A 25,063-nucleotide genomic window follows, 5' to 3' on the forward strand; every position below is an offset into this window, starting at 1 on the left:
TATGAAAAAGACTTGTGAGAAAGTATGTCTAAGCACACCCCAGAACATTTTCTCTTGTGCTTAGTCGTCAGCCATCCAAGGTGACTTTTGCAAAACGTGCTGCTGGTCCCCTGCTAATATACTTAGTTACGGTTCCTGATCACTGTCCCTGGAATCATAATAAACCTCTACCACCCAGAAGTACACCACAGTGAAGTGCCGTCTCTCTTTTTTTAAGCGTACCTATGTTTAGCTTTTCAACTTCAGTGCATTTCTCATGTTGACATAGCACATGCTCCACATCAGTAAATGACACATTTTATTCAGAGAAAATATAAGTATTCCATGTATATTATCAAGTGAGATGTAATACTGTCCATAAATGAACCTGAATTAACAAAGCTGAACAGGAGGAGGGGGGGGGGGTCCCTGATTTTTATGGAGAAAAATATGTTTGTATGGTATTAACAGCTATGACATGCAGCTCATTACATAAATATACTACCAGGTAGAAGTCTTTACACTGCCATCTACAGGAACAAACAATACCACAAGGGAAACATGAATTAAAAAAAATGATAGGGAAGCAAGTATCAAAAAATCTGAAAAAAAAACAATGTTTATTTCACTTGCATATTATGTACAAATATGAAATGTAAATTTAGCCATTCAATCGTAAGTCATTTTAAGCCTTTAGTAAATGATGAACTAATCATTTAAATATTAATATAGCTTCACAAGAACCAAGATGGCAACAGCCAAAATGACATACTTGAGGCTTCAAAACACAAGTCCACAAACTAATGGAACACCCCCCTGCAGGCCATTCGAAAGAATGCCGCTTTAACACATTTTCAGATGAACACTTTATTTACTAAAAGTTTATAGATGACTACAACACATCTGTGACATGTTAACAAAACACTTATTAATCATGTACAAATGTAAGGTTTTGTAAATGATTAGTTCATTAACTAAAGGCTTAAAAATGACTTACGACTGAATATTATAAAGTGTTACCGATATCTGCTTTTAAATATTATACTGTACAGAAGAACTGGTCAGTGTTTAAAATCCAGCTCAGCCTGCAAAATCAATTATACAAATCTTAGCAGGTATTTGGCCTCTGTGACATCCAAATACATAACAGCAAGTTCTATGAAAATCCTAAACACCACTTCCCGTTCTTACACAACAGGGGGAATTCCATCCATTTGGAATTGTGTTGTTCTGCCTACATAATATATAAGAAAACTACATCAATAATTCAACCAATGGTGTGCAAGCGATTCATTTCAAAGCTTTTACTTGAGAAACTTAAATCATGTATAAACACAATGGAAAGCACTGATACAGCTGGTATACAGTGGACTATTATTTACACAACATACTAGGTCACTGGGGCATTAGATGTCTAACATTGTATTTGGATGTGTCGTTGTACTGGGTCATGGGTTTATCTGCAATACCACAAGTTCCCACTCCCACCTTCCCATTCACGCTTTCTGGAGATGCAAATATGCTCCTCTTGACCTGCAAAACACAAAAAGAAATTTAATTAAAATAACACCCCCCAAAAATCTTGAGGTTATAGATTACTTCTACCAAAGTCGATCTTAAACAGCAATTCATGGGCTTCATTTAATGGACTCGCTGTGTGCCAACTTGTTCAAGTTCCACAATCTTCCAGGCCCACAGCACACTGCATTATGCAACAGCACACAGAAGGACAAGCAGTGAGCTAATTAGCTGGCTGAATAGCTGCCAACGTTCACAAATTTGAAGCCAAATTTACATTCATTAGGCTATTTTTTATAATTTCTCACTCAAATCTAAATGGTGCTTGAACTGCTTTTTATTTCTTATACGCTATGTTACTATTTGTATGTTTACTGATGTAGCACACATTGATGCTAGACAGCCACCTAAGTGAGCAGTTTAAACCTCAGCTGTAACGCTACACAAGTTATGGCTGGGGTCTTATTATAACATGAAACTTTTATGATCCCTGGAGGGAACTTGATTACTTACACACAGAGGGCCAGGCAGCAAAAGCAGCTGCTTTGAAAGGCATTGACTTAGCACAGGTGGCATGGCCAAGTACCGCAATGCAGCCCAGATGAAATAATCAAAAGTACAGTTTCTCTGCAGAGTCTCTGTAGTAGCGAACATCTCTCCCAAGAGTCCCCACTGGGAACTTCACTCATGAAAGTGGAGCTTAACTTCTCAATAAATACATCCTAAACACTAATAGACCAATGCTGCAGTAACTCAATGGTCAGATCAGTTGCCTGAAATTCATTTTAAAAAATGGAGGGGGGCTCTCCTTACATGCTTCAGATAGGGGGGATTTATACTTGGGGGAGAGGGGAGAATACGACGACGAGTGTGGTGGTTCTCAACATGGAGTCTGGTGACGACCAGGGGTCTTTAAGGGGCTTTGACGGGGTCCCAATTGATGGGTTGTTAAACCTCGTCATTATTTCATTTACAAGAACCTAACAATTAGAGAATGTAGAAGAATGGCTATTTCGATTATAGTTTCACTGTTACCGCTCTACCTACAAAAGAAGAAGAAAAAAAAAAAGGGGGAATTCTGGACAAAGTCATATATCATATAAGAGTAAAAGTATTTTCAGATTTGCGTCCGAGACACAATATCATCAAATGGGGGTCTGTGGCCCTAATGCGTACTAAATTAGAGGTCCTTAAAGTTCCTGGAAACCAAAATCCACAAAAACGTTCTAACAATGTTATTTAGGGTCTTATGTGAGTAATTGTGTGGCTCAGAAAGTATGAGCCATTACTTTCAACCCAAAGCCTTAAAATTGCCACTTTTCTACAAGGTCTTGATTTCCATTACCTCATTGAAGAGAGCGGAGCGCGCGGTGCTAAAATGCATGATCTTATCACGTCATAAGATTTAATCGCATCACGCACACGCATGCACGCACACAGTAGCGCTGTGCACTCGCAGCGCAGAGATCTCTTCCTCTCTGTAAACCCTCTCTGTCTGTGCTATGCATCGAGCAACGCGCGAACACACACACACACACTATCTCTCTTTCCTTCTCTCTCTCTCTCTCTCCGTTAACGGAGAGAGAGGTCTCCTCCGAGCAGGTCTCCTCCAGCAGGTCTCCTCTGCTGCAGACGGGACACGCCCACACAGTCCGCGGGAGAAAATACACTCTAAAATCTAATTGATCCTCATGACTTTTGCCATGACTGTCAAAACTACATTTATATACTTTGCGACGTTCATCATCGTTCAAATTTGGCTGGTGGCTTATTAACATAGGTTCCTGTGATGTGATGAACTCAAAATGCTAAATAATAAAAAAATATTTCTGGTTTCCAGGGACTTTAAGTTATGGATGGAAGTGCCGTGAGTACTCGGATACTCGTTCATAACGTTACTATTTGACTAACGTTTCTACCATTGGGGCACTCGCACTTTAACAACGCAGACTGGGAAATCCCCGGTGCAAACGAGACAGACGCACGCTTTTCTCCATAACACAGGCCAGATAAAACTTTTCACTAGTTTACTGTTACTTGACTCCACTGTCATTTCCCATAACGTTAGCGACAACAAATATGGAGAAATAATCACTTTTTGGTGGTTACTATTTAGCAGCGAACGTTAATCACTTTACAGTTAATTACTTTTTGGCAGAACACCGGACGTTGTAATCAGTGGATTCAACATATTGAATCATCCGGAAAAGGCGCAGACAAGGCCGACTAGAGCCAACGGTGCGGCACACACCGCAAAGACTAGGGCGACAGACAGCCGGACATGTCAGACATCGATTATTCGGCTCTATGTCAGCCCTCTTAGTACTGCATTTGTTTTGCTGACTCCCTCTTCTGCCTCGTCTCCGTGCCAAAATAAAAATAAAAATATAATCTAAAAATAAATCTCACATGACATCACAGTCTTTGCTGAGTCTGCTGTATGAGAAATGCCATCTAAGTTAACGTTTTGTAACATTGGCTTGTAATTAAGGTGCAACACTGTTATTTTACAAATCTTAGTAACTTTACCATTGCCCGTCTGAGGATCCGGATGATTAACGTTGACATCATTGGTAACGTCACTACCATTCGTGCTACAATGGCAAGCGTAGATTTAAGCTCGATATATATTTCAACGTGAGTCTCAAGTTGGGACGCTGCCCACGGCAGCAAGTCAGTCATACTCGAACGTCAGCTCAGCTGCAGTACATCAGCCGCGTCGACCCAACGCTCCGTCACATTTTTGGGGAGCTGCACAAAAGCTTCACCGGCCATGGTGCTACCCACCACCAGGGCTTTCACGTCCAAGTATAAATTAAGCTTTACGTTTTAGCCAGCAGTCCATGTTTGCATGCATTCAAGTTCACATCATTGCAACATCTAGGCCAGGGGTGCCCACACTTTTTGCCATGCAAGCTACTTTTAAAATGACCAGCTCAACTTGATCTGCCACCCAGAGCGCCTGTGTTGTCAGTGGAAGTTGGACTCCGCCAGTCAGTCGATGCAGCGCATCTGGCCAGTCGTCTGCAGTCAGCTCCGATCCGCAGCGGTGCAAACCGTTGTTGAACATTATTAAGACATCGCTGCAAATTTGTGTGGGAATTTCCTGCATTATAAAAGTTAGATTTGCAGGAATTGATGAAATTATGCGCAATAACCGCAATGAAATTCAGGCCCTGCAGATAGACGTTCACTTTCAGGTGTATTTTGAAGTTTGAGTTCTGTTGCATCAGTGCTTTTTGCGGCATAAATAAATGGTTTAATTATGGTATGAAGGCCCTGCTCCACTACAGCAGCATCGGACGTCAAACATTGCCATCAGCTGCTCATTTTGTGTTGCGTCCGATGGCTGCGTCTAAACGTAGAAATCGGGCGAGGTTCAATTCTCGTTGGCTTATGCACATGTTCTCCTGCATTGGAATAAGGGTGATTTGCTTGTTTTAGGGTGAATCCATTCAAATTCAAGGTGATCTGTGGAGCAGGGAGAACATTTTGCTATGCTGGTAGTGGAGCTCTAGCATGAAGTAGAAGACCGGATCACCTGACCATGTGACTTTATGACCATCATTTTTGCCAGTTGTCTCTTCAAAACGTTCTACTACCCCAGTATCAGGCCCAAGTGAAAACCATTGCTTGCTCTAATTATGAGCTGATTCCTTTGTGGCGTTATACTACCCAATCACTGCAGAGGACCAAATATGGAAGCAGGTAGCAGACATCGACTGTACATATCCTTGTGCCACTGTTCGCACAATGGATCACAGGGTTGCCAGCACTATTCCAGAATAATCTTCGCCCCATGAAAACCAAATTTGGTACCTGTCCTTTCTTGTTCTTTGAGTAGGCTTTGTTGTTGAATGTTTGCCACTTTGACTTCTGGTCCTCCCTCTCTTGCTCCAGCTCCTTCATCCTTGCCACCTTCTTCTGGGCTTTCTTCTTCTTGTACTCCCTCTGGTCAGCTATCTGCTCTTTTCTACAAAGACAAGGGGAAAGGGCCATTTCAATCTACATCAATGTTATGACAAAGAGAAGAGATTTTAATGTCAGTGAGTAACTTTGTGACCTAGGAAGACCGCATTAACAGAGCAGTATAACTAAGCAGGAACACAACAGGCATGCCGTTAAGATATTTTACAGTCAACTGAAGCCTCATACTGGAGATGTCACCGAGTCAACTTGTTCATACCTGGATTTGGGCTTTCCATTTCCGTCCTCATCCCGACGTTTCCCCTCTTCTAAGGGTTTGAGGTTCTGCAGTGGAATCACCTCCGCGTTCCCCCAGCCACTGAAGGTGACAGCTGCCGTGCCGTTCTCCCCGTCGATCTCCTCAATCTCAGCCTCATACAACCTGCCAAAGAATCACGTCTGTAAGCAGGTGAGTACGAATCACACTCAGGCCCTACTTAACAAGCAAAGCTTAAGAATCATGTTCATGTGAAATAGAGATGAATAGGTGATCCTACACAGGAGACGTCACAGCGTGTTTGGATTGTAGTTTACCTCAATAATATGAATTTCTAAAAACGGACTGTTGCTCCCATTTGAATCAAACATTCTCTGCTTTATTGGTCAAAATGAATTTGGTCATATAGATATGGGTGAGTATTGTTAAGATTTTAACGGTAACCTTATCGATCTGGTACATTAACAGGTATTCCTATCAAGACTAGAAATTGCTTTATTGAACAAAACCATTGCAAAATCTTTAAATGGGTGCATTCATAATTACAATCTGACCATTTGACGAAGACAGTATGTATGTACTGAGATATGGTGTGAACAACTACAGTATGATATCCACGGACAAAGCCCTAATTTCATAAGCAACAGCTCATCCAACCATCCTGATGTGTCAGTGCTATAGGGTAGACTGATGCATGGTGTTTTCAGTGAGAAGAGGCTGGGGACACTCACTGTCCATCCTGTGTCCACACAGACATACACCTGTCCCCCACTTTCCAGCTGTGCTTCAAGGGAGCGGCATCTGAGCTGTTGGCACTGGTAGTTCCTTCGGAGGAGGGCTGAGAGGTCAGGAGGTCTTTTGTCAACTCTATGACTTCCTGAGGAGGAAAGATAATCAACAGAGGCAGTTAAGATGTTCATAAGGAGAGCATGTTACTCAAGTAGACTAACATTAAATGCATTACCCAGACACAGATCAGTCTCTCAGTCGCTCACCTGCAAGTCTCTCTGCAGTTTGAGGAGGTCTTCATTTTCTGTGTCGGTAGATAAGGCAGCTTCCACTTGTTGCAGTTGGGCTTTGTAGCTGTTCAACTGTTTCATCAGGTCATCTGACATCTGTGTGGCGACAAGAAGAAACACAGTTAGCCTCGCTACGTTAGCTAACGACGTAGCGTTAACTATTAACATTATCGGAGCACATAATGATACACAACTACGGTAAGGTTAGATTAAGCTAGGTGAAGACACAAAGCTAACGCTACATGTAAGTTAGCTAGGGTTAGCGGTAACGTTACGCTACGGTTCAAATCAGGCACGTTTCTCGTCTCGTTACACTGACCACAAAGGTAAAGCACTTCGGACCATTTGAAACAGAAAGGAAACCATGTTAGTTATAACATTTAGCAGCTATCTCAGAATGTTAGCGAGATCCCCTCGCGATCGTAGGCCATCTCCCGTCAACGTAATGTTGCTATTAGCTTATAGCTAACGTTAGCAAGCTGCTAATGTTAGCTATAAGCTAAGCGACGAAGGAGCCATCACAAACATATAATTAATTACACTTCAGAACATGTCTCGTATACAATCTTACCTCTGTATAGTTCTATTTGACGAATAAATACGATAAATAGGCAGATACTAGCGTTAACACAATTGTATCACAAAATGACTGCCTAAATGACAAACAACAGAACGCTCGTCCTCCTCAAAACACACGGCCTGTAGAATCTCGTTTAACCCCTCTCGCGATAACGCTGCAGATGTCGTTATGCCTTGTAAACGCTAGGGGGAACGTGGACCGAGCCTTCTCTGGCTATTTCTGGGATTGTCTCATTGGCCGACTGGTTAGCGTGCTCGACTTGAAAGAAAACAGGAGCAGGATGTATAATGCCCGGGTTCGATTCCCCCTTCAAAGCAACAGGCAAGATTGCACAAAAGGGGAGGTAGTATAACTACTACTTCAACCCGGGTCTAATTAGAGCACGCTGGCCCTTGGCCAATGGGATTGTCCCTTTAAAAAAAAAAAAATCTGGCTTTTTCTCATAAATATTTAGGCTACCTCTGAGCTGTGCACATTATTCCGTCAAATTAATAGAATACACACTGATAGTGTTATTATTAATAATATATTAGATTTAGACATGTGCTTCCGAATTACAAACCAGACCAACACATCATGCCAGTGGTTCTCAAAGTGGGGTCTGGGGACCCCCAGGGGTCCTTTGGTCCCCAGCAAAAAAGTATAGACTTTATTATTTTAACTAGAATGAACAGAACACCCCACTGGAAATAAGCAGGCTTTTCCCAGCTTCAGGGCTATAAAGGCAATTATCTCTTGGGTTAGGGTAAGGGTCTCTGTGGCTAAACACATCATTTTTGATGTGTAGCATATTTGCATTTGCTTTTGAATGCCCATTGCCCAATAAATGAAATCAAGATCAAAATCCAAATGTATGACTATTATGGTCATGGATGTATACACTTTCTGTAATAAAACATTTAAAAGTATGACTACCCTCTCACTCTCCTGGCCGTCTTGCAGGAGCCTGGTGTTGTGGCTGCACTCCTTGGGAAGACTTTCAGACCATTCAGTATCCCTCCTCACCAATACACCTTTTGTTCTGTGGTTTTATGTCCCCCCACCATAATGTTACAGCCCAGCTCAAGGAAGTAACAAATGAGGGGAGTCATACACCAAAGTATAATTAAAACAATGTATTAACTAAAACTAAGGGAAAATAACATGACAACAACACAAACTACAGTACATTATACCATGGTCTGCAGTTAATAGGCATCGGCTTCGCCTCGGACGGTTCATGCCTCCGGGTCGTCCAATAATTTCTGATAATGTACACCTCGTCGTGCATTAACCCTTACGTAGTTCTCAAATTGTTTCACATGAGGGACCCCATAGTCTAACTGACAAAGATTAGATCACGGACCCCCGTTTGATAGGATTTTGTCCCACAGTCCCCCATATGATAATAAGATTGATGCTTTTAGATGTTTTATTACAGAAAGTGTATAAAACCCATGACCAAAACAGTCATTGTGTTGCTTATGAATGGAATTATAGCTCAAATAAATTACCCCCCTTTTGGCTGGGGACCCCCTGGAACCCCCTCAAGGACCCCTGGGGGTCCCCGGACCCCCATTTGAGAACCACTGCATTAAACAAATGGAACAAAGGGTGTATCAGTGAGGAGGGAGAGAGACTGAATGAAGCAGAGTCATAGAGAGCAATGGACCATTTTCAAAGCAAACGTTTGAGGTGGTAAAGCAGGAAGTAAAGCAAGTGTAACAATTAACATTAATGAGGTCCCTGGCACTGGAACACCTAAACGGAATGGAACCATATTGGTATGGGTTACACCTGTTTTATTTCCTGCAGGGTTCTCACAGGTCCTTGAAATCCTTGAAAGTTTGTGAATTAAAAAAACTATGAATCTCTAGAGACTGACAATGCCACAGACACACAGACAGACACCACCACCACAGAGCGCACTTAGCCTATTTTAACTAAAGACTCTGATGACATCACAGTTGCTCGAGTGACATCACTGATGACATCACACCCACTGCGCTACGCAGCCTCGCCTGCTCCATGACATCACTGATGACATCATCACGGATGACATCACTGATGACATCATCACTGAATTATATAGCCTCAGCCAGGACGGATGACATCACTGATCACATCATCACTGATGACATCACTGATGACATCACATCATTAGATAATTAGTGCAATCACCTAATTAAAGAATCTGGCTCCGTCAGGTCACCTGCACAGGTGCTCTTTACACCCCCCTGAAAGTTTGGGAGTCCTTGATCTAATTTGTGTCAGTTTAGGGCAGTGCTTCTCAAATTCTTTCACATGAGGGATCCCTAAACTGACAAAATTTAGACCACGGACGCCCATTTGATAGGATTTTGTGCCACGGTCCCCAATATGATAATAAGATTGATGCTTTTAGATGTTTTATATATATATATATATATATATATATATATATATATATATATATATATGATGAGATGATGATGATGAGATGAGATATACTTTATTGTCCCGGGAGGGAAATTTGTCTTGGGCAAAAGTGCTTGTACAACAACAGGTGTAACAGACAAGTAATACAAAACAGAACGGTCACAGTCACATTCACAGCATTGCACTGAGAGCACAGGAAGTGTACCAGCTAAGGTGCTGATTGCACAACCCTATTGCACAGTAAGTTTATTCATCCAATCCCTTAGTAAGGGAAGTAAAATAAGCAATAAAACCATAAACCCATAAAACATAGAATTAAAAAAAGAGTAAAAGAATAAAACATTAAAAATAGGATTACGAAATAAGAGAAATAAAACCAAAGTACGAAGTAAGAGAAATAAAACCAAAGTAAAAAGCAGTAAAGGAGACGCAGCGTACCTACTTGGGGTACCTCCCTCACCTCACTGGAGTGCTACACATGGGGGAAGAGAGGGCTGTTTGTTCAACAGAACAATTGAGGTGGGAAGAAATGATAGCTTGTAGCGGTTGCTTTTGTGTCTACTGGCTCGGAATCTCCTCCCAGATGGAAGCAGCTCATACTCAGAATATAAAATGTGAGAGGGATCAGTCAAGACTTTATGAGCCAGGCTGATAACCTTTTTCTCGAAGATGGACTGGAGCGACACCGAATCATTGGTTCCAATCACTTTCTGAGCTGTGTGGACCATTTTCAGAATTCTAGTTTTGAGCTGAACGTTCAGAGACCCAAACCAAGCCGCCATGCCGTATCTAATCAGGCTTTCCAACACGGCATTGTAGAATGTAGACATATGTTCTTGCTCACGCCATACAGTCTGAGTCTACGTAGAAAGTGCAGGCACGTGGACGTCCCATTTAAGCAGGTGGTCCATATATATATATAACAGGATTAAGTAGGATAAATGGCAGCTTATACCAAACAATATGTATTGGCAATGAATGCTGTCTTGTCTGTGATGAAGGGAAAATGGATTGTGTTTCATGTGTGGCATGTTGTCACAAGCACTGCAAGTGGCTACTGTGATAAATAGCCAACACATACTTTAGCCACACATATTCAGTCTCAAGTGATAGGTAACCCTTGCCTGCCTATGCCATACGGAGCCATTTGCTTGCAGTATAACATATTTAGATTAACATGCTAAAAGTGAAAATTATTATATTTGTGCATCAAAAAGCATCCATTTCATTCTGTCAGAACTACTTTGGCGGCTGTGGCTCAGGAGGTAGAGCGGGTCATCCACTAATCAGAAAGGTTGGTGGTTCAATCCCCGGCTCCTCCGGTGTCCAGCATGTTGAAGTGTCCTTGGGCAAGACACTGAACCCCAAATTGCTTGGCAGCTTGCCGCCTTCGGTGTGTGAATGGCTGAATGTAGGCACATTGTAAAGCGCTTTGGATAAAAGCGCTATATAAAATCAGCAGTCCATTTACTTTGGATTACCTCTTATCAAGAAAGCAAAGCAAACATTGGCATAGCTGAAAAGTTTGCTCTTACAGGTGTGACTCCTTTAGAATGGCCGATCCCTTCAACAACTCACCCTCATCTCCCCTATCGAGACATTATTTTAAGTTGTCATGTTATTAAATTTCTCCACATTTCATTCCAGTCTGAAATAAAGCATACAGTCTCCAATTCAATAGGCTAGGTATTACTTCTATAAATCAGAAATATTGTTAATGTCATTACCACTGCTTTCGTGCTGTGGGAGTGACAGTAAATTGCCACTGTATCTCCAGTAGCAGATGAACTCCTCCCATTACTGTTCCCACTGACATAGTGGAGCCAGCACCACAGATCCTCAGCCTCAGATCAAGCCCATATAAAAGACGCACTCTCCACTCCAGCCACAGCAGATGAAAAGATCTGCCTGAGCCGACACTTTCAGGGATACAAGGGATATTCTCTGTCTTGCTGAATCCCACTCTGGGAAAAGTCTTGCAAGGGACCTTTCGCTGAGTTTTTAATCTAAAAGGTTGGTGGATTAAGATTATTATTATTATTTTTTTTAAGAATACATGAATGGACTAAACATTGGATGCTTGAAACTGGGAATAAATGAATGTTCCCGTTGTTTTTTCTTCTTTTTGTTTTTTTTATTGCTTGTGATTTTGTCTATTGTTGTCAATTTTTCCTGACTGACGAAGAGGAACGAAGCGCAAATCTCTTCAATGTCTTCCAGTGAGGAAAATGAAAAGACACTTCATTCTGTGATGGTCTCCAGAGCTCCAGACCAAACACTGTCCGGCCAGTATTAAGGACACCACCGATCATCCTGATGGGTTGTGATAATTTAACCAGCGGAAATGGCACTTTGCCAAGCAGGCACCCTTACACTGTCCAGACCTCTGTGCCTCTCACAATACTGGTGGGTCTCCTGATTCTCCTGACTGTGTTTGGCAATGTCCTGGTGGTGATTGCGGTGATCACGAGTCGGGCCTTGAGAGCGCCACAGAACTTGTTTTTAGTCTCACTGGCATGTGCAGACATCCTGGTAGCCACTCTAGTGATGCCGTTCTCGCTGGCCAATGAGCTGATGGGCTACTGGTACTTTGGTAAAGCTTGGTGCGAGATCTACCTGGCTTTGGACGTGCTCTTCTGCACCTCGTCCATCGTGCATCTGTGTGCCATCAGCCTGGACAGGTACTGGTCCATCACTCAGGCCATTGAGTATAACCAGAGGCGGACGCCGCGTAGGATTAAATGCATAGTGTTCATAGTTTGGGTGCTGGCGGCCATCATATCATTCCCACCGCTCATCACTATGGAAAAGGAAGGGGACAAGCAGGACGGAAGCCCCACGTGTAGAATTAACGACAAGAAATGGTACATCATATTCTCCAGCACCGCCTCGTTCTTCGCCCCCTGCGTCATCATGATTCTGGTGTACGTTCGAATCTACCAGGTGGCCAAGAGGAGAACCAGAGCCCTGCCAGGCGAGAGGAGGAGAGAAGACGGCAACTTGGCGGAGGACAGGCGGCGCGGCTCGGACCCCCCGGGCGCAAACGACGGAGAAGGACAGGAGGCGGGCAAGGGGGGAGGCGGGGAGGTCAACGGGGTGGATGTGGAGGAAGAGTGCTCCTCGTCGACTGACGGGAACGAAAGCAGCCTATGTTCCCTGAAGAAGATGAGGGGCCTGAGGAAGACCAAAGTGACTCAGGTGAAGCCTGAGGAAAGCCCCCCGCAGAGAGAGCCGCAGCCCTCTGTGAGCGTGAGCAGGTGGAAGGGAAGGCAGAACAGGGAGAAGCGCTTCACGTTTGTTCTGGCCGTGGTCATGGGGGTGTTTGTTCTCTGCTGGTTCCCCTTCTTCTTCACGTACACGCTCACTGCTGTGTGTGACTCCTGCTGCCCCCCGGAGACCTTGTTCAAAATGTTCTTCTGGTTTGGTTACTGCAATAGTTCACTAAACCCGGTTATATACACCATATTCAATAATGACTTCAGGAGGTCTTTCAAAAAGATCCTTTGCAAGTCGGACAGAAGAGGTTTATAAAAGAAAATGTAAACATTTTAGAAAGGCTCTCATTTATCGCCACAGTTTTGGTCATTTTGCATTATAAGGCTGCTTGAATAAACAGTCTCCTAATATTATATATAATATATCCTAAATATGACATGAAAAAGATTTTGTGAAATACGATTAATATTTGAAATGCAGTATTGTGAACTGTAGCACATTTAGCATCTGTGTTTCTGTCGTAGCCTACAGCTGTTTTGTCATTTAAATTTATGCAGAAAATACGTAATGTAATTGTATTTGACAGCTATCACACCAAGCCTCTATCTAATGTACGGAACTTGGATTTTATAAGTTGATGTTATGGGACTGTGACTTCATGGATGATGCTTTTCTATAGGTATGCCATGTATTATGTACCAGTTTTAACGTTTTATGGTATCAGTATAGGGTACACTTTCAAATGTGTGTGTGTGTGTGTGTGTGTGTGTGTGTGTGTGTGTGTGTGTGTGTGTGTGTGTGTGTGCGTGTGTGCGTGCGTGCGTGCGTGCGTGCGTGCGTGTGTGTGTGTGTGTGTGTGTGTGTGTGTGTGTGTGTGTGTGTGTGTGCGTTGGAGTGGCGAGAAGGTGGGTAATCATCTGACCTGTTGGCTTTTTTTTACAGAGCCATAGAACATTTATGATGGACTGCCATAAATATACTCTCACTCAACACTATTTGAATCATTCTGGATGACAGGAAAATGGACAGCTCAGACCTTTATAGGTCATTAATGTTGGTACATGTAATGTGATGTTTTTTTTTTTATAAAGGAAATTCATGATAGAAGTCCTGCTTTACTAGACAGTATATGGAGGAGAGTGACAAGTATTTTCAGGGCAGAGACAGGATGAGGTGCAGCTGGATTCAAATTCCTGATATTCAAGGTAAATGGCTTGAGCCTTAGGCTGCTGGATGCCCAGGATGCCGCTCAACTTTTTCAGTGTAAATAAACTAGATGCATGTTATCTTAATGCGTTACCTGGGAGAATATAAACTGATATATTCAACATCTCATTATCGATTATAGACGAAGACTGGGGAAACTAAACGCCACAGTCTTCTTCGATAATTGAGCAAAACCTTCAAGCAATTATGCAGCATGTAGCCTATGATACATGCTTACTAAATGTAACTGGATTATTCATTTATTACTTCGATTCTATTCGATATTACATAAAAGTTTGAATTCCTTAACACTATCCATGTTGTTGTGGATTTTTTTTTCTGGTGTTCATTGCTCAATAGTTTAACACTACAGATCTATTGGAAATGTCAATATTTGACACTTGGATTGCCAAAGGTCAACAATAACTGTATTAATGTTCCTTCCAAGCTGAGTTATGGCAGTGTTTATGCGAGAGAAAAGAGAGGGTAAGATGCTACCTCTTATTTTGAAAGTACTGTAAGTCCCCTCACACGATCATTGCCATAAAAAATAAAATAAGAAAACACAGAGTGTGAAAAACAGATAATGGTAAATGCTATCAAACAGAAACACTCATTGTACAGTAGAAAGAGAATTGCCGGATGAGAACAAATTGCACACACAGAAATGGGCTATCCCCCCCGCCACCGCCACCCCCTGCTCTCCTAATATACGCATGTGAGAACATGACAATTATAAGAAAGGGACATTACGCCTCGCAGCTAAGCATGCTCGCAACAATACTGAGTGCAGTTTAGCATGAATGATCATAATTGTTCAGTTGGAGATATCATTAAATCCTTCCCCGAAGTCAAACAGAAATCATGCCACAATACAAAGGTGATAGGCCATTGGAAATTACACTCTGATGTTAATATCCACACAAGCTTATCAAAGTGCTGTGTTACTAGAATGGGTCTGTTATCAACAGTTCCCTTCTCTCCTCCTCCTTAACACACTAGCTTAATTTTCGCTGTGCTAATTATACGCTGTATATCTTTTTTCTTTTCTTTTGACATTACATAGCCTTTCAGAGCAATATTTGCCTGTGACCCTGGACAACCTCGTGTTGCCCTGAAATACAGCGTGCCTACTGTAGTCCCTTCAACTCAGCAAACATTCTGAGTGATGCATTCTCGATCCATGCATGACTTTCCATGACTAATCCATGGATGACTTTCGTTCTGGGACTCGGGTGTTTTGAGATTCCTGTGGTACACATGTGACGTGTCTGGATTCAGTCATGTTTCCAAGTCTTAAAATACAACATCCATTACTCACCACAAATGGTAAACTATATAGACCCATTACTGATAGAGTTCCCACGAAGAATCGGACACGTGAAATATTGATGTTGGAGCCCAACATGTCACTGGCTGTTGGAAGACAAATGGTTTTTTGAAATTCTGTGTGTCACTGAGATTTTATACAAGAAGACTGATCTATTTCCACAAGGTTGTGTAATGGCAAAAAAAAATGCTTGTTGTTTGAAACGATTAATCGGTCGCTCGTTGAAATGAACAAAGGAGGATTTATTTCATGAAAAAGTTCATCTGTGCACAGAGTCTCTCCGACAGTGAAAACGCAAGAGAGCCCCAAGCTCTCATCTGCACCTTCTCATATACTGTAGTGAGAGTAGGGTGCCCTCCCCACCCTGATCTCTGCTGTGAAATTCCATTAGCTCATAGAGCTTCGTCTGTTGTCTTGGGAATCCAACTCTCACCTAAACCCACAGTTGGTCAGGCTGACCTGGACGTTATCTATTTCACTCCCTCACATGCCCACAGACCTTTGAAGCACAGCAAGCAGAAATTATTCATCATGGTGTTTTGGAACCACAGCATCTCTCAGATGGGGAAGGGCCACCCACCAACACTGAACACAGACAATAATGATCAACAATCAATCAATCAATCAATTTCACTCACAATCGTTTAATCACTGTAATGCTTTTTACTGGAGCACTGACGCTGATAGATACTATCTGTATGTTTAAATTGTACAGTAGCTGAGTGCCGCTAGCTGCCTATACATGTCTCACTGTTATTACTATTGAAGTAATCATTTATAACTGAATATTTTGTGCTCTTGTCTAGATACAATGTTTCAGTGGCGTGAATTACATGTCCCCTTTATGATCTCATATCTCATTCCAATTCCATGTACATTCTGGCTGCTTACAAATTGCTAAACTATTGCTATTCTCAAAGTACACACACACACACGTCACGCACGCACGCACACGCACATGCACACACGCACACGCACACGCACACGCACACGCACACACACACACACACACACACACACACACACACACACACACACACACACACACACACACACACACTTTCTGTCTGCTGTAATCAGTGATATATTTCCCACTCCAAAGGTCGTTTTAAAGCGTCACAACTCATGTCTGTGACACCACAGCTAATAAATCTTGGCTTTATAAGCTGCCGTTGGCAGAGAGTTCCCACAACTTTCACACAGCTCCCCAGTCAGCCATCTCCATTTCCTCCCACCTACAACATTAATATGTTCTTTTTGAAGCCCCACCTCATGTATCTCAAACAGGCTGGCGCATGAACATAAAGGCAGACTTGGGGAGTAACGGATTACATGTAATGGCCCTACGTAATTAGATTACAAAAAAGTAACTGTAATCTCTTACAGTTCGAGAAGTTTTTTATCCCATTTTTATCTCCCATTAGTGCTAATTTTTATTTATTTATCTTGGTTGCTGCTCCACCCTCTGCCGATCTGGACATGATGGGCAGTAGCCAGCCGCTTATTTTCACCTGAAAGGGGAAGCTTCACCGGTAGGACATGGCACATGGGAGGATCACGCTGTTCCAACAAGTTCCCCTCCCTCCGAACAGGCGCCCCGAACGACTAGAGGAGGCACCACTTCAGCGACCAGGATATTGCATGTTTTGGTGAGGGGTTCCTTTATGAAGCATGTGGAGAACATGCAAACTCCACACAGAAGGGCCCTTTTGACGACCCCTCCCGGGCGGTGGGCGCTCGAGGACATGCGGACGGGCACGCACTCCTTCAGCGCTCACAGCGTCCCAGGTGGGAATTGAACCCAGGACCTTCTAGCTGTGAGGCGACAGCGCTACCACTGCGCCACCGTGCACCCCCGCCCCCCAGCAGAGCAGTCAGCGAGCACATGGCCGAGTTTCAAATCATAATGAAGGAATTCATGCTAATCAAACGGCAACATGTCCAATCAACACTATACTGCAGGTGGCGATAGAGAGAAAAGAAAGAGAGGATGTGCAGCAAATTAATGAAAGCTGTGCCTAAGTATGGAGCCTAATCTTTCTCTGATACAGCACTATATTTTCACCTGTGATGATTTTTTAAATGGCAAGGTAGGCCATTTTGCAGTTAAACTTAAAGGAACAGCTCACCCTAAAATCCAAAATACATATATTCCCTCTCATCTGTAGTGCTATTTATCCATCTATATCGTTTTGTGTTAGTTGCCTGAGTTTTGGAGATATCGGCGGAGGGTTCCATTGTATTCAAGAGAAGGCAGACATCTCTTCGGCCGATATCTCCAAAACTCAGGCAACTAACACAAAATGATATAGATGGATAAATAGTACTACAGGTGAAAATATGTATTTTGGATTTTAGGGTGAGCTGTCCCTTTAAACCTAATTATTCACCATATTGGATGGCTTGCATCTTGTCTGAAATGTTTCTTTGCATCTCATTATCCTACCCGAATGGAACAGGTCCGGTACTGTGCTGGCTTTTCCTATGTACTTTATAATTAACATATTTTCCAGCTAAAGCCAGTCAGTGTTGTAGCAGGGCTTGTAGAAAAACACACTTGGCTCCCCCCTAAAAAGTTAGAAACCAGATAATATCAATGCACTGTCATCCGAAGATGGAAATATTATTGTTATTGTGTTATTATTAATGATAAACAGGTGAGAGTAGATAGAGTGGAGCCTACTGTAACCAACACATGAAGTCTGAAATTTCTGAAATCTGAAGTCTGAAATCAGTATTACAGAGCTGTCTTTTGGAAAAATGTCCTCCTGAGGAGCATGCCCCCCCCCCCGGACTCCAGCAGTCAAATGCAGGAAAGTTGTTAAAAAGTAATCCAAAATTAATGTAAAGTAATCAGTTACATTACTTCAATATTGTGATACTTGGGTTATGTAACTGATTACAATTTTTAACAGGTAACTAGTAATTGTATCAGATTACATAGTAACCCTCCCAACCCTGCTCAAAGATAATATACTGTATGACCAAAGAGAAAAGACTGAGTGTCAAGGCAGAATCACACAAAGACCCAGACAAAGTGGCATCAATACCAATGGCTTTACATCATTGCCAGTGATATATAGAGTGAATTGTAATTGAATGTTGGGTCGTTTATTATGGGTAGAGTACAATTTGTGTCATGCGACGTGGGGTGTATCATACTTCCTCCCTCTTGAACTGATAAGGAGACAAGATAATCAAATGACATACTGAGGGATGTAGGCAGCTGGAGGATCTTCAGCTTAATTTGCCTGATGTAATCTCATTGGCACTCCCTCTCCTCCTCTGTCTCACCATTGCATCTACAATGGAGGTAATAGAATGAAAAGGCCTATTTTAAACCGCTTTGGGAATGCATGGTATTAAACATGTGCATAAATATTTAACTATCATCCTTCCAGCTATCTAAGTAACAGTGAGGAAGATGGGTGGTATTTATGCAAGATGTACAAATCTTCAAATGACCTGCCGTGTCAATGGGAATATATGGTTATTTCCATATTTTCTTGCCAAGCGTGATGCTCTCTGACCGATGAGATTGCACTTATAAAGACACATTTCAGAACCCCCTTCCTTGAGAAAGACAATGAGTGTGGTTAGTGTGTCAGGGATGAAGAAATCGCATTAGGTTCTTGCAGTTCTTTAGTTCATCACAAAAGCAAAACATGCCTGTCTGAGTGCGGCTTATGAGCCTGCTGGGAGAGAGGACCCCCTTTGGGATTTGAGAACGCCATGGAGCATGGAGGATGTGGAATTAACCAAGGATAACAAACCTAACCCAAAAATAGTAGGTCACTCTCTGGGAGAGCCAGTGTAGCCTTTATTCATTCACGTCTTCATTCAATCAGATTTCCTCTTCTGACCATAATGGAGATCATACAGGAAAAATCTAACAGTGGTTCAATCATCAGAAATCATAAATCATAAAAAAGTTGATATGAGAGTGTATTTCAAAATGGCTCGAGACATTGCTTTTTCTGATTAAAAAAAACGGAACTATAGTCACATCATTCTTATCTCCGTCTAATTTCAAATCATCTTTGCACACAAGAGCGCAAAAGTATATATGTGGGCTGAACTGAGGTAGGGGCAAATGTTCACGGCATGTCCTGTTATGTTGGGAGGAGCAAGGTTTAGACCATAAACCTTCTCTTCTAATGTTCCCGCAGGAGTTTCATTCAGGTTATTTTTATTGCATTTTTGTCTTTATTAGATAGCACAGTACATAGACAGGAAGGCAGGGGGAGAGGGGAAGACATGCAGCAAGGATTCGAGCCCGCGGCCCAGCTGCGGGATGGTCTAGCTGCAGGAAGGACTTAGCCTAATGGGACGCTATGCGCTCTACCAGGTGAGCTAACGGTGCAACCCCAGGTTATTCCTTTTCAAGCATGCAAGTCTTTTTTTGGCTGTACTCTGTCCATCTGTTTTCAACTCTTCATTTTGAGTGCATTAAAACACATCTCCAAAGTGACATTTAATAAACAACACGACGGATATTCTGAACTGTTCCGATCCTAGAGCCTGTCTCAGAGACATCTGTTGTCACAGATGCCTATGCCTATGCCTGTGTGTGTGTGTGTGTGTGTGTGTGTGTGTGTGTGTGTGTGTGTGTGTGTGTGTGTGTGTGTGTGTGAGAGAGAGAGAGAGAGAGAGAGAGAGAGAGAGAGAGAGAGAGCGAGAGAGAGAGAGAGAGAGAGAGAGAGAGAGCGAGCAAGAGAGCTGGGTGGGTGGGGATCCGGGTGAGAGGTTAGAGGCTGAGCTGCTGTAAATATTCCCATGCCTGGGAAGTTGAAAATAAGGGACTTACTTAAGAATGAATTATTTGAGGACTGTGTAATTATGATTGTAATCATATAGCTTTACTAGAGGGAAAGAAGGATTTGGTTCTTACTAGTTTGAAACCACAGATTCTCTTTAATAACCACCATAATCATCATCATCATCACCATCATCATCATCAGAAGAGACTGTCTGTCCTGGGCTCTCTGGGTGAAACTTGTTCTTAAGTGCCATCTACAACAAGGCTTTCTGTTCTCTGTAGCGGATCCTCACTGAGACCACACAAAGCTCTGGCAAGTCTCCCACTCCGGACACCATGATTCTTCCTTAGCCATCGTGCCCTGTCTGCGCTATCGATCGTATCCAATTCCAGTCTGGCCTTTTCTTCTTCTCTGCTCAAGCTTCTCCACAGCCTCCCCCACCTGCCTCCGTGCTGCTGGAGCATGTCTACCTACAGTATATTCTGAACAGACTTCCCTTCGCACAACTACACAATCTTACATGAACACACGCACGCACGCACGAGCACACGCACACACACACACACACACACACACACACACACACACACACACACACACACACACACACACACACAGACACACACACACACACACAGACACACACACACACACACACACACACACACATACAGACACACACACACACACACACACACACACACACACACACACACACACACAGACACACACACACACACACACACACACACATACACACACACACACACACACACACACACACACACACACACACACACACACACACACACACAGACACACACACACACACACACACACACACACACACACACACACACACACACACACACACACACACTTGATCAAGCTCCTATCATTGGTGTAGCTACTTTATCACGGTCCTCATCAGCCAGCTGTGTTGAACCACGATTCAGCTCTCAGTATGCTGTCAATATACACAAACACAAATGCACACATGCATGCACGCACGCACACGCAAACGCACAACACACACACACACACACACACACACACACACACACACACACACACACACACACACACACACACACACACACACACACACACATGCAGAGTCACACTATCGACTCTAAATTACCTCTCCATGGGTTTCCTTTTCACCCTCACCTGTACTGCTACATTGCCAACAGTGCCATTCTTTTTATCTTTTTTTTTTATCTCCGTTTGACAGGTTCTCAGGTGGAATGACACAAATCTGAAAACTGTCAAACTAGATGAATGACAGAATGTTTGACAGTTATTGAGAGTTGATTTGAGTTAATGAGTTATTAATTTGAGTTAGTGTGGACCAGTGATGTCACTGGTCCACACTTTAACACTCAATAACTGTCAAATTAAATGACAGACTTCAAAACAGTTTACAGTTTTCTGATATACTACTGATGTTCTAATGATACAAAGCTGGTTGAAAATGGGCGGAGTGTTCCTTTAACTTTTATATCTGGTTACTCTTGAGATTTTTTTAATCTTAATTTCAATAGGACTACCTTGTATAACAAAGGAAGTGTGCATTTAGTTTTCAGAAATGAGGAAAAAGACACGGCACAGCTTCAGTCATTTGGGGATGAGGATTAGACCAGATGGTGTCTGCCATACTGTGAGTGCATTCTCTCCTTATGGCTTTCCCTTAAGTGAACATATCTGGAGGTAAAGTTTTGAGTTGAACAAGAGCTTCATCCTCACAGGTCCTCTAAATATGAAACAGGCCTTTTAATTTTAATTAATATATGAGTGTCATCTATAAAGTGTGTGCACCACGCTGCAATGCATAAAGTGTCATTATGTATCCCAGTCTCAAGCTATGTATCATGGATATACTGTATAAAACTGTACATTGATTCAATTATATGCATATATATATATATATATATATATATATATATATATATATATATATATATATATATATATATATATAGTTCTCGTCAAGGACATGGTCATCACACTTTTAGATGTTTCATTACAGAAATGAAACCCATGAAATAGTAATACAATCTGTCATTGTGTTACTTAGGGTTGGAATTCTAGTGAAAATAAATTCTCATTTTGGCTGGGACCTCCTGGAACCGCCTCAACAAGTCTTTGAGAATCATTGAACTACAGTGACGATGATGCATTTAATCTACTAGCAGAAGAATACCCGTCCCTGTGTCACTGGCCATTTACTGAGGCCTCGCTCACAGAGTTGGCATGCAGCCTCTCCTCTCTCCCCCCAGAGGGTTTTCATAGTCCACTTCACTGGCTGATTACAACTCCACTCACCTGTGTGCTGCTCCAGGGTTCTCCGCTCATCTGTGGGCTCCTCCACTCTGGAACTCTCCATGGTGCTGAAGCTCTCTTGAGTCATTGTGGCCACTAATTAGCCATTTTTGCCCATTTAGTCGGCGCTAATGACCTAATTCAAAAAAAATCTGACTCCGTTAGGTCACCTGCAGGGGTACTCTTTACACTTCCTGAAATATGCAGCACAATGTTTTGGGAAATGACAAAGGACTACTGCATGACACACATTCAATGTCTTCAGTCTGAGTTAAAACAGCCTAGAACTGAGGCTCAGAGTGCTAATGAAGTGCCAGATTTGACTGATTCCATAACCTACCCAAAGCATGGTAAACCTGAACCAGTAGCTACCAAAGAAACTGACTGAACAGATTGGGTCTGGTACCCACTGTTATACGCTGGGCACAAAGCCCAGAAATAAACACAAATAGACAGCAAACTAATGCAAATAAGAGATTGCAGTCATCCCATTTGAAGCACTATTGAATCTGTGTGAATCAGAAATGCCGACCACTATTGATTTGCACAAGAAGAACGGCCACGGTCTAAATTGTGCAGAGACAAAGGTGTTGTGGTCTGGCTCATATATTATATGATAGGTATGCATGGGCTGTCATCAGGAGGAGCGTGTGTGTGTGTGTGTGTGTGTGTGTGTGTGTGTGTGTGTGTGTGTGTGTGTGTGTGTGTGTGTGTGTGTGTGTGTGTGTGTGTGTGTGTGTGTGTGTGTGTGTGTGTGTGTGTGTGTGTGTGTGTGTGTGTGTGTGTGTGTGTGTGTGTGTGTGTGTGTGTGTGTGTGTGTGTGTGTGTGTGTGTGTGTGTGTGTGTGTGTGATGTGAAGCCTGTGAACGCCCACACCTTCCGCTGTTTTTACTGGGGGATGGGGGCTCGCTCTCTTATGGGTTACGCCCACTGATGCCAAACTCAACCCAAAAACCTGTCCGTTTTACTAGTAGGGCTAAGTGCGCCCGACTGCTATAACATGACTTTAGACCTGTTATGAATCAGTGGGGTCTTTCCTAATATTCGGGCTAAACACCGAAGCTCAGACGACGTACATGTCTTGTTTATTTGCAAAATTCACATCTGCGCTCATTGTTTTGAATGGCGAGTTAGCCCCCAGTTCCGGGTCTCGTGTTGCCCCCCCATGCTCCCGTGACGCGTGAGTGTCCCTACTATACAGTCAGTGAATGTTTAACGTTGGTGTAATGTTTGTGTGTAGCAGCATAGCATTCATGTAGCTTTGAGTATAAATTATATATGTGCTACTATACAGGCTATAGAACCAGGCAACCATTACCTTCCAGTGAGTCACTCGGGAACCATGGACTGGAGGAATTTGTGTCCTCATCACTTAATGGGTAAATTAACAAATGGGCCAATTTGAAAAGGGTCAGTATTTAGCATTAACTTCTCTAGAAGACCATAATTCTTTAGCTCTCCCAGACTCCCAACAATTCAATTAACACTAGCCTAGATAATTTCTCTGAGTTGGCAACCCGGTCCATAGAGTCATGTCATCACAGTGCAGCAGGCTAGTAGTAAAAATAATTTTGTAAATTAAGCCAGTTTTTTATTGAACAGTATTTAATTAGTTAAACACAGAAGTAAAAGTTGTATCTCAACACCTACTGAAATACCTTTAACTTAAACTATAAATCTTCATATTTTAGTTGTATTTCCCCCCACAAAACTCCCACTTCCTCTTTGTAATGATGTTAAATGACAAGACACAGACACAACAGGAGTTCGTAGCTACTTCTGGTGATGTTATGCTAACACGGTTTAGTTGCTAGCACGTGAAGTAGCCTAACATTGCAGCCAGCTGCAGTTCAGTAGAGATGATTGAATAGACTAATAATAGTTTGCATTGCAGATTACAGCCAACCTCAGCCAACACTACAATAGTAGAGGCCTACATAAATCCATTCATCCAGTGAATTTGTTTACATTGATCTTGCATAGGCTATAGAAAGTTATTATTCCTTTATGCAAAATGATTTACCTTATAAATTAGCATACATTATTACTCTTCATTTTCAGATTTGTAACCAATGGATATTTTCAAGTAACCTTAGAGTGTGGGTTGTCCTAACCTTGCAAGGCAGCTGGGGGAAAACAACACCAGGAGGAGCTGGAGGAAGTTTCTCGGGGAAATGGACAACTCAGCTGCTCTGCTGTTCTCATCACCTTGAATGACCTGGAGAACAAGTAAGAAATGGGATGGATGGATGGATGGATGGACAAACGTACCTGTAGAGAAGCTTGTGGGCTTGCTGGGGGCGAAGCTTTTGGGCTTGCCTCGTGAAGTGTGCTGGATCGTGGATGAGGGCTCACGAGCTGTGATCGAATCACAGGGATGGAGATAGGGACCGAGATGTCGGTCCTCGGATGCGGTTGAAATACCACTGGTGACCTGGCTGGGTGTAAGGCAGTCGGTCACCAGGGCCTGGCTGGTTGTAAGATAGCCAGGATTCAGCTCGGGTTCGGATTTGGTCGTGCTAATGGTTGACATTATGAAGGTAGAGTAGGAAG

The 25,063-nt window shown here is 42.6% G+C and overlaps 1 protein-coding gene and 1 pseudogene across 2 annotated transcripts; one reads left to right on the plus strand and one right to left on the minus strand.

Moving 5' to 3' along the window:
• Positions 1 to 580: 580 nt before the first annotated feature.
• On the minus strand, positions 581 to 7,401 carry smndc1 (survival motor neuron domain containing 1). Its single transcript, XM_083651033.1, has 6 exons — positions 7,271 to 7,401; positions 6,676 to 6,795; positions 6,412 to 6,557; positions 5,684 to 5,845; positions 5,317 to 5,470; positions 581 to 1,512 (listed from the first exon to the last, which is right to left on the minus strand). Exons 2-6 carry the CDS (start codon positions 6,793 to 6,795, stop codon positions 1,375 to 1,377), a joined length of 720 nt encoding a protein of 239 aa, XP_083507159.1. The 5' UTR covers positions 7,271 to 7,401; the 3' UTR covers positions 581 to 1,374.
• Positions 7,402 to 11,992: 4,591 nt separating this feature from the next.
• On the plus strand, positions 11,993 to 13,207 carry LOC310789391 (alpha-2A adrenergic receptor pseudogene; annotated as a pseudogene). Its single transcript has one exon. The product of its transcript is annotated as an alpha-2A adrenergic receptor pseudogene (transcript).
• The last annotated feature ends 11,856 nt before the right edge of the window (positions 13,208 to 25,063 follow it).

Source organism: Poromitra crassiceps (genome assembly GCF_964638095.1).
Source record: "Poromitra crassiceps genome assembly, chromosome: 14".
NCBI lineage: Eukaryota > Metazoa > Chordata > Actinopteri > Beryciformes > Melamphaidae > Poromitra > Poromitra crassiceps.

Excerpts from the sequence above, each read along its gene's own strand:
- smndc1 (XM_083651033.1), bottom strand. The coding sequence starts at position 6,795 with ATGTCAGATGACCTGATGAAACAGTTGAACAGCTACAAAGCCCAACTG. Across the intron at positions 6,558-6,675 it reads AACTGCAGAGAGACTTGCAG|GAAGTCATAGAGTTGACAAA; the intron begins GTGAGCGACTGA and ends TTTCCTCCTCAG. Across the intron at positions 1,513-5,316 it reads CAAAGAACAAGAAAGGACAG|GTCAAGAGGAGCATATTTGC; the intron begins GTACCAAATTTG and ends TGTGTTTTGCAG.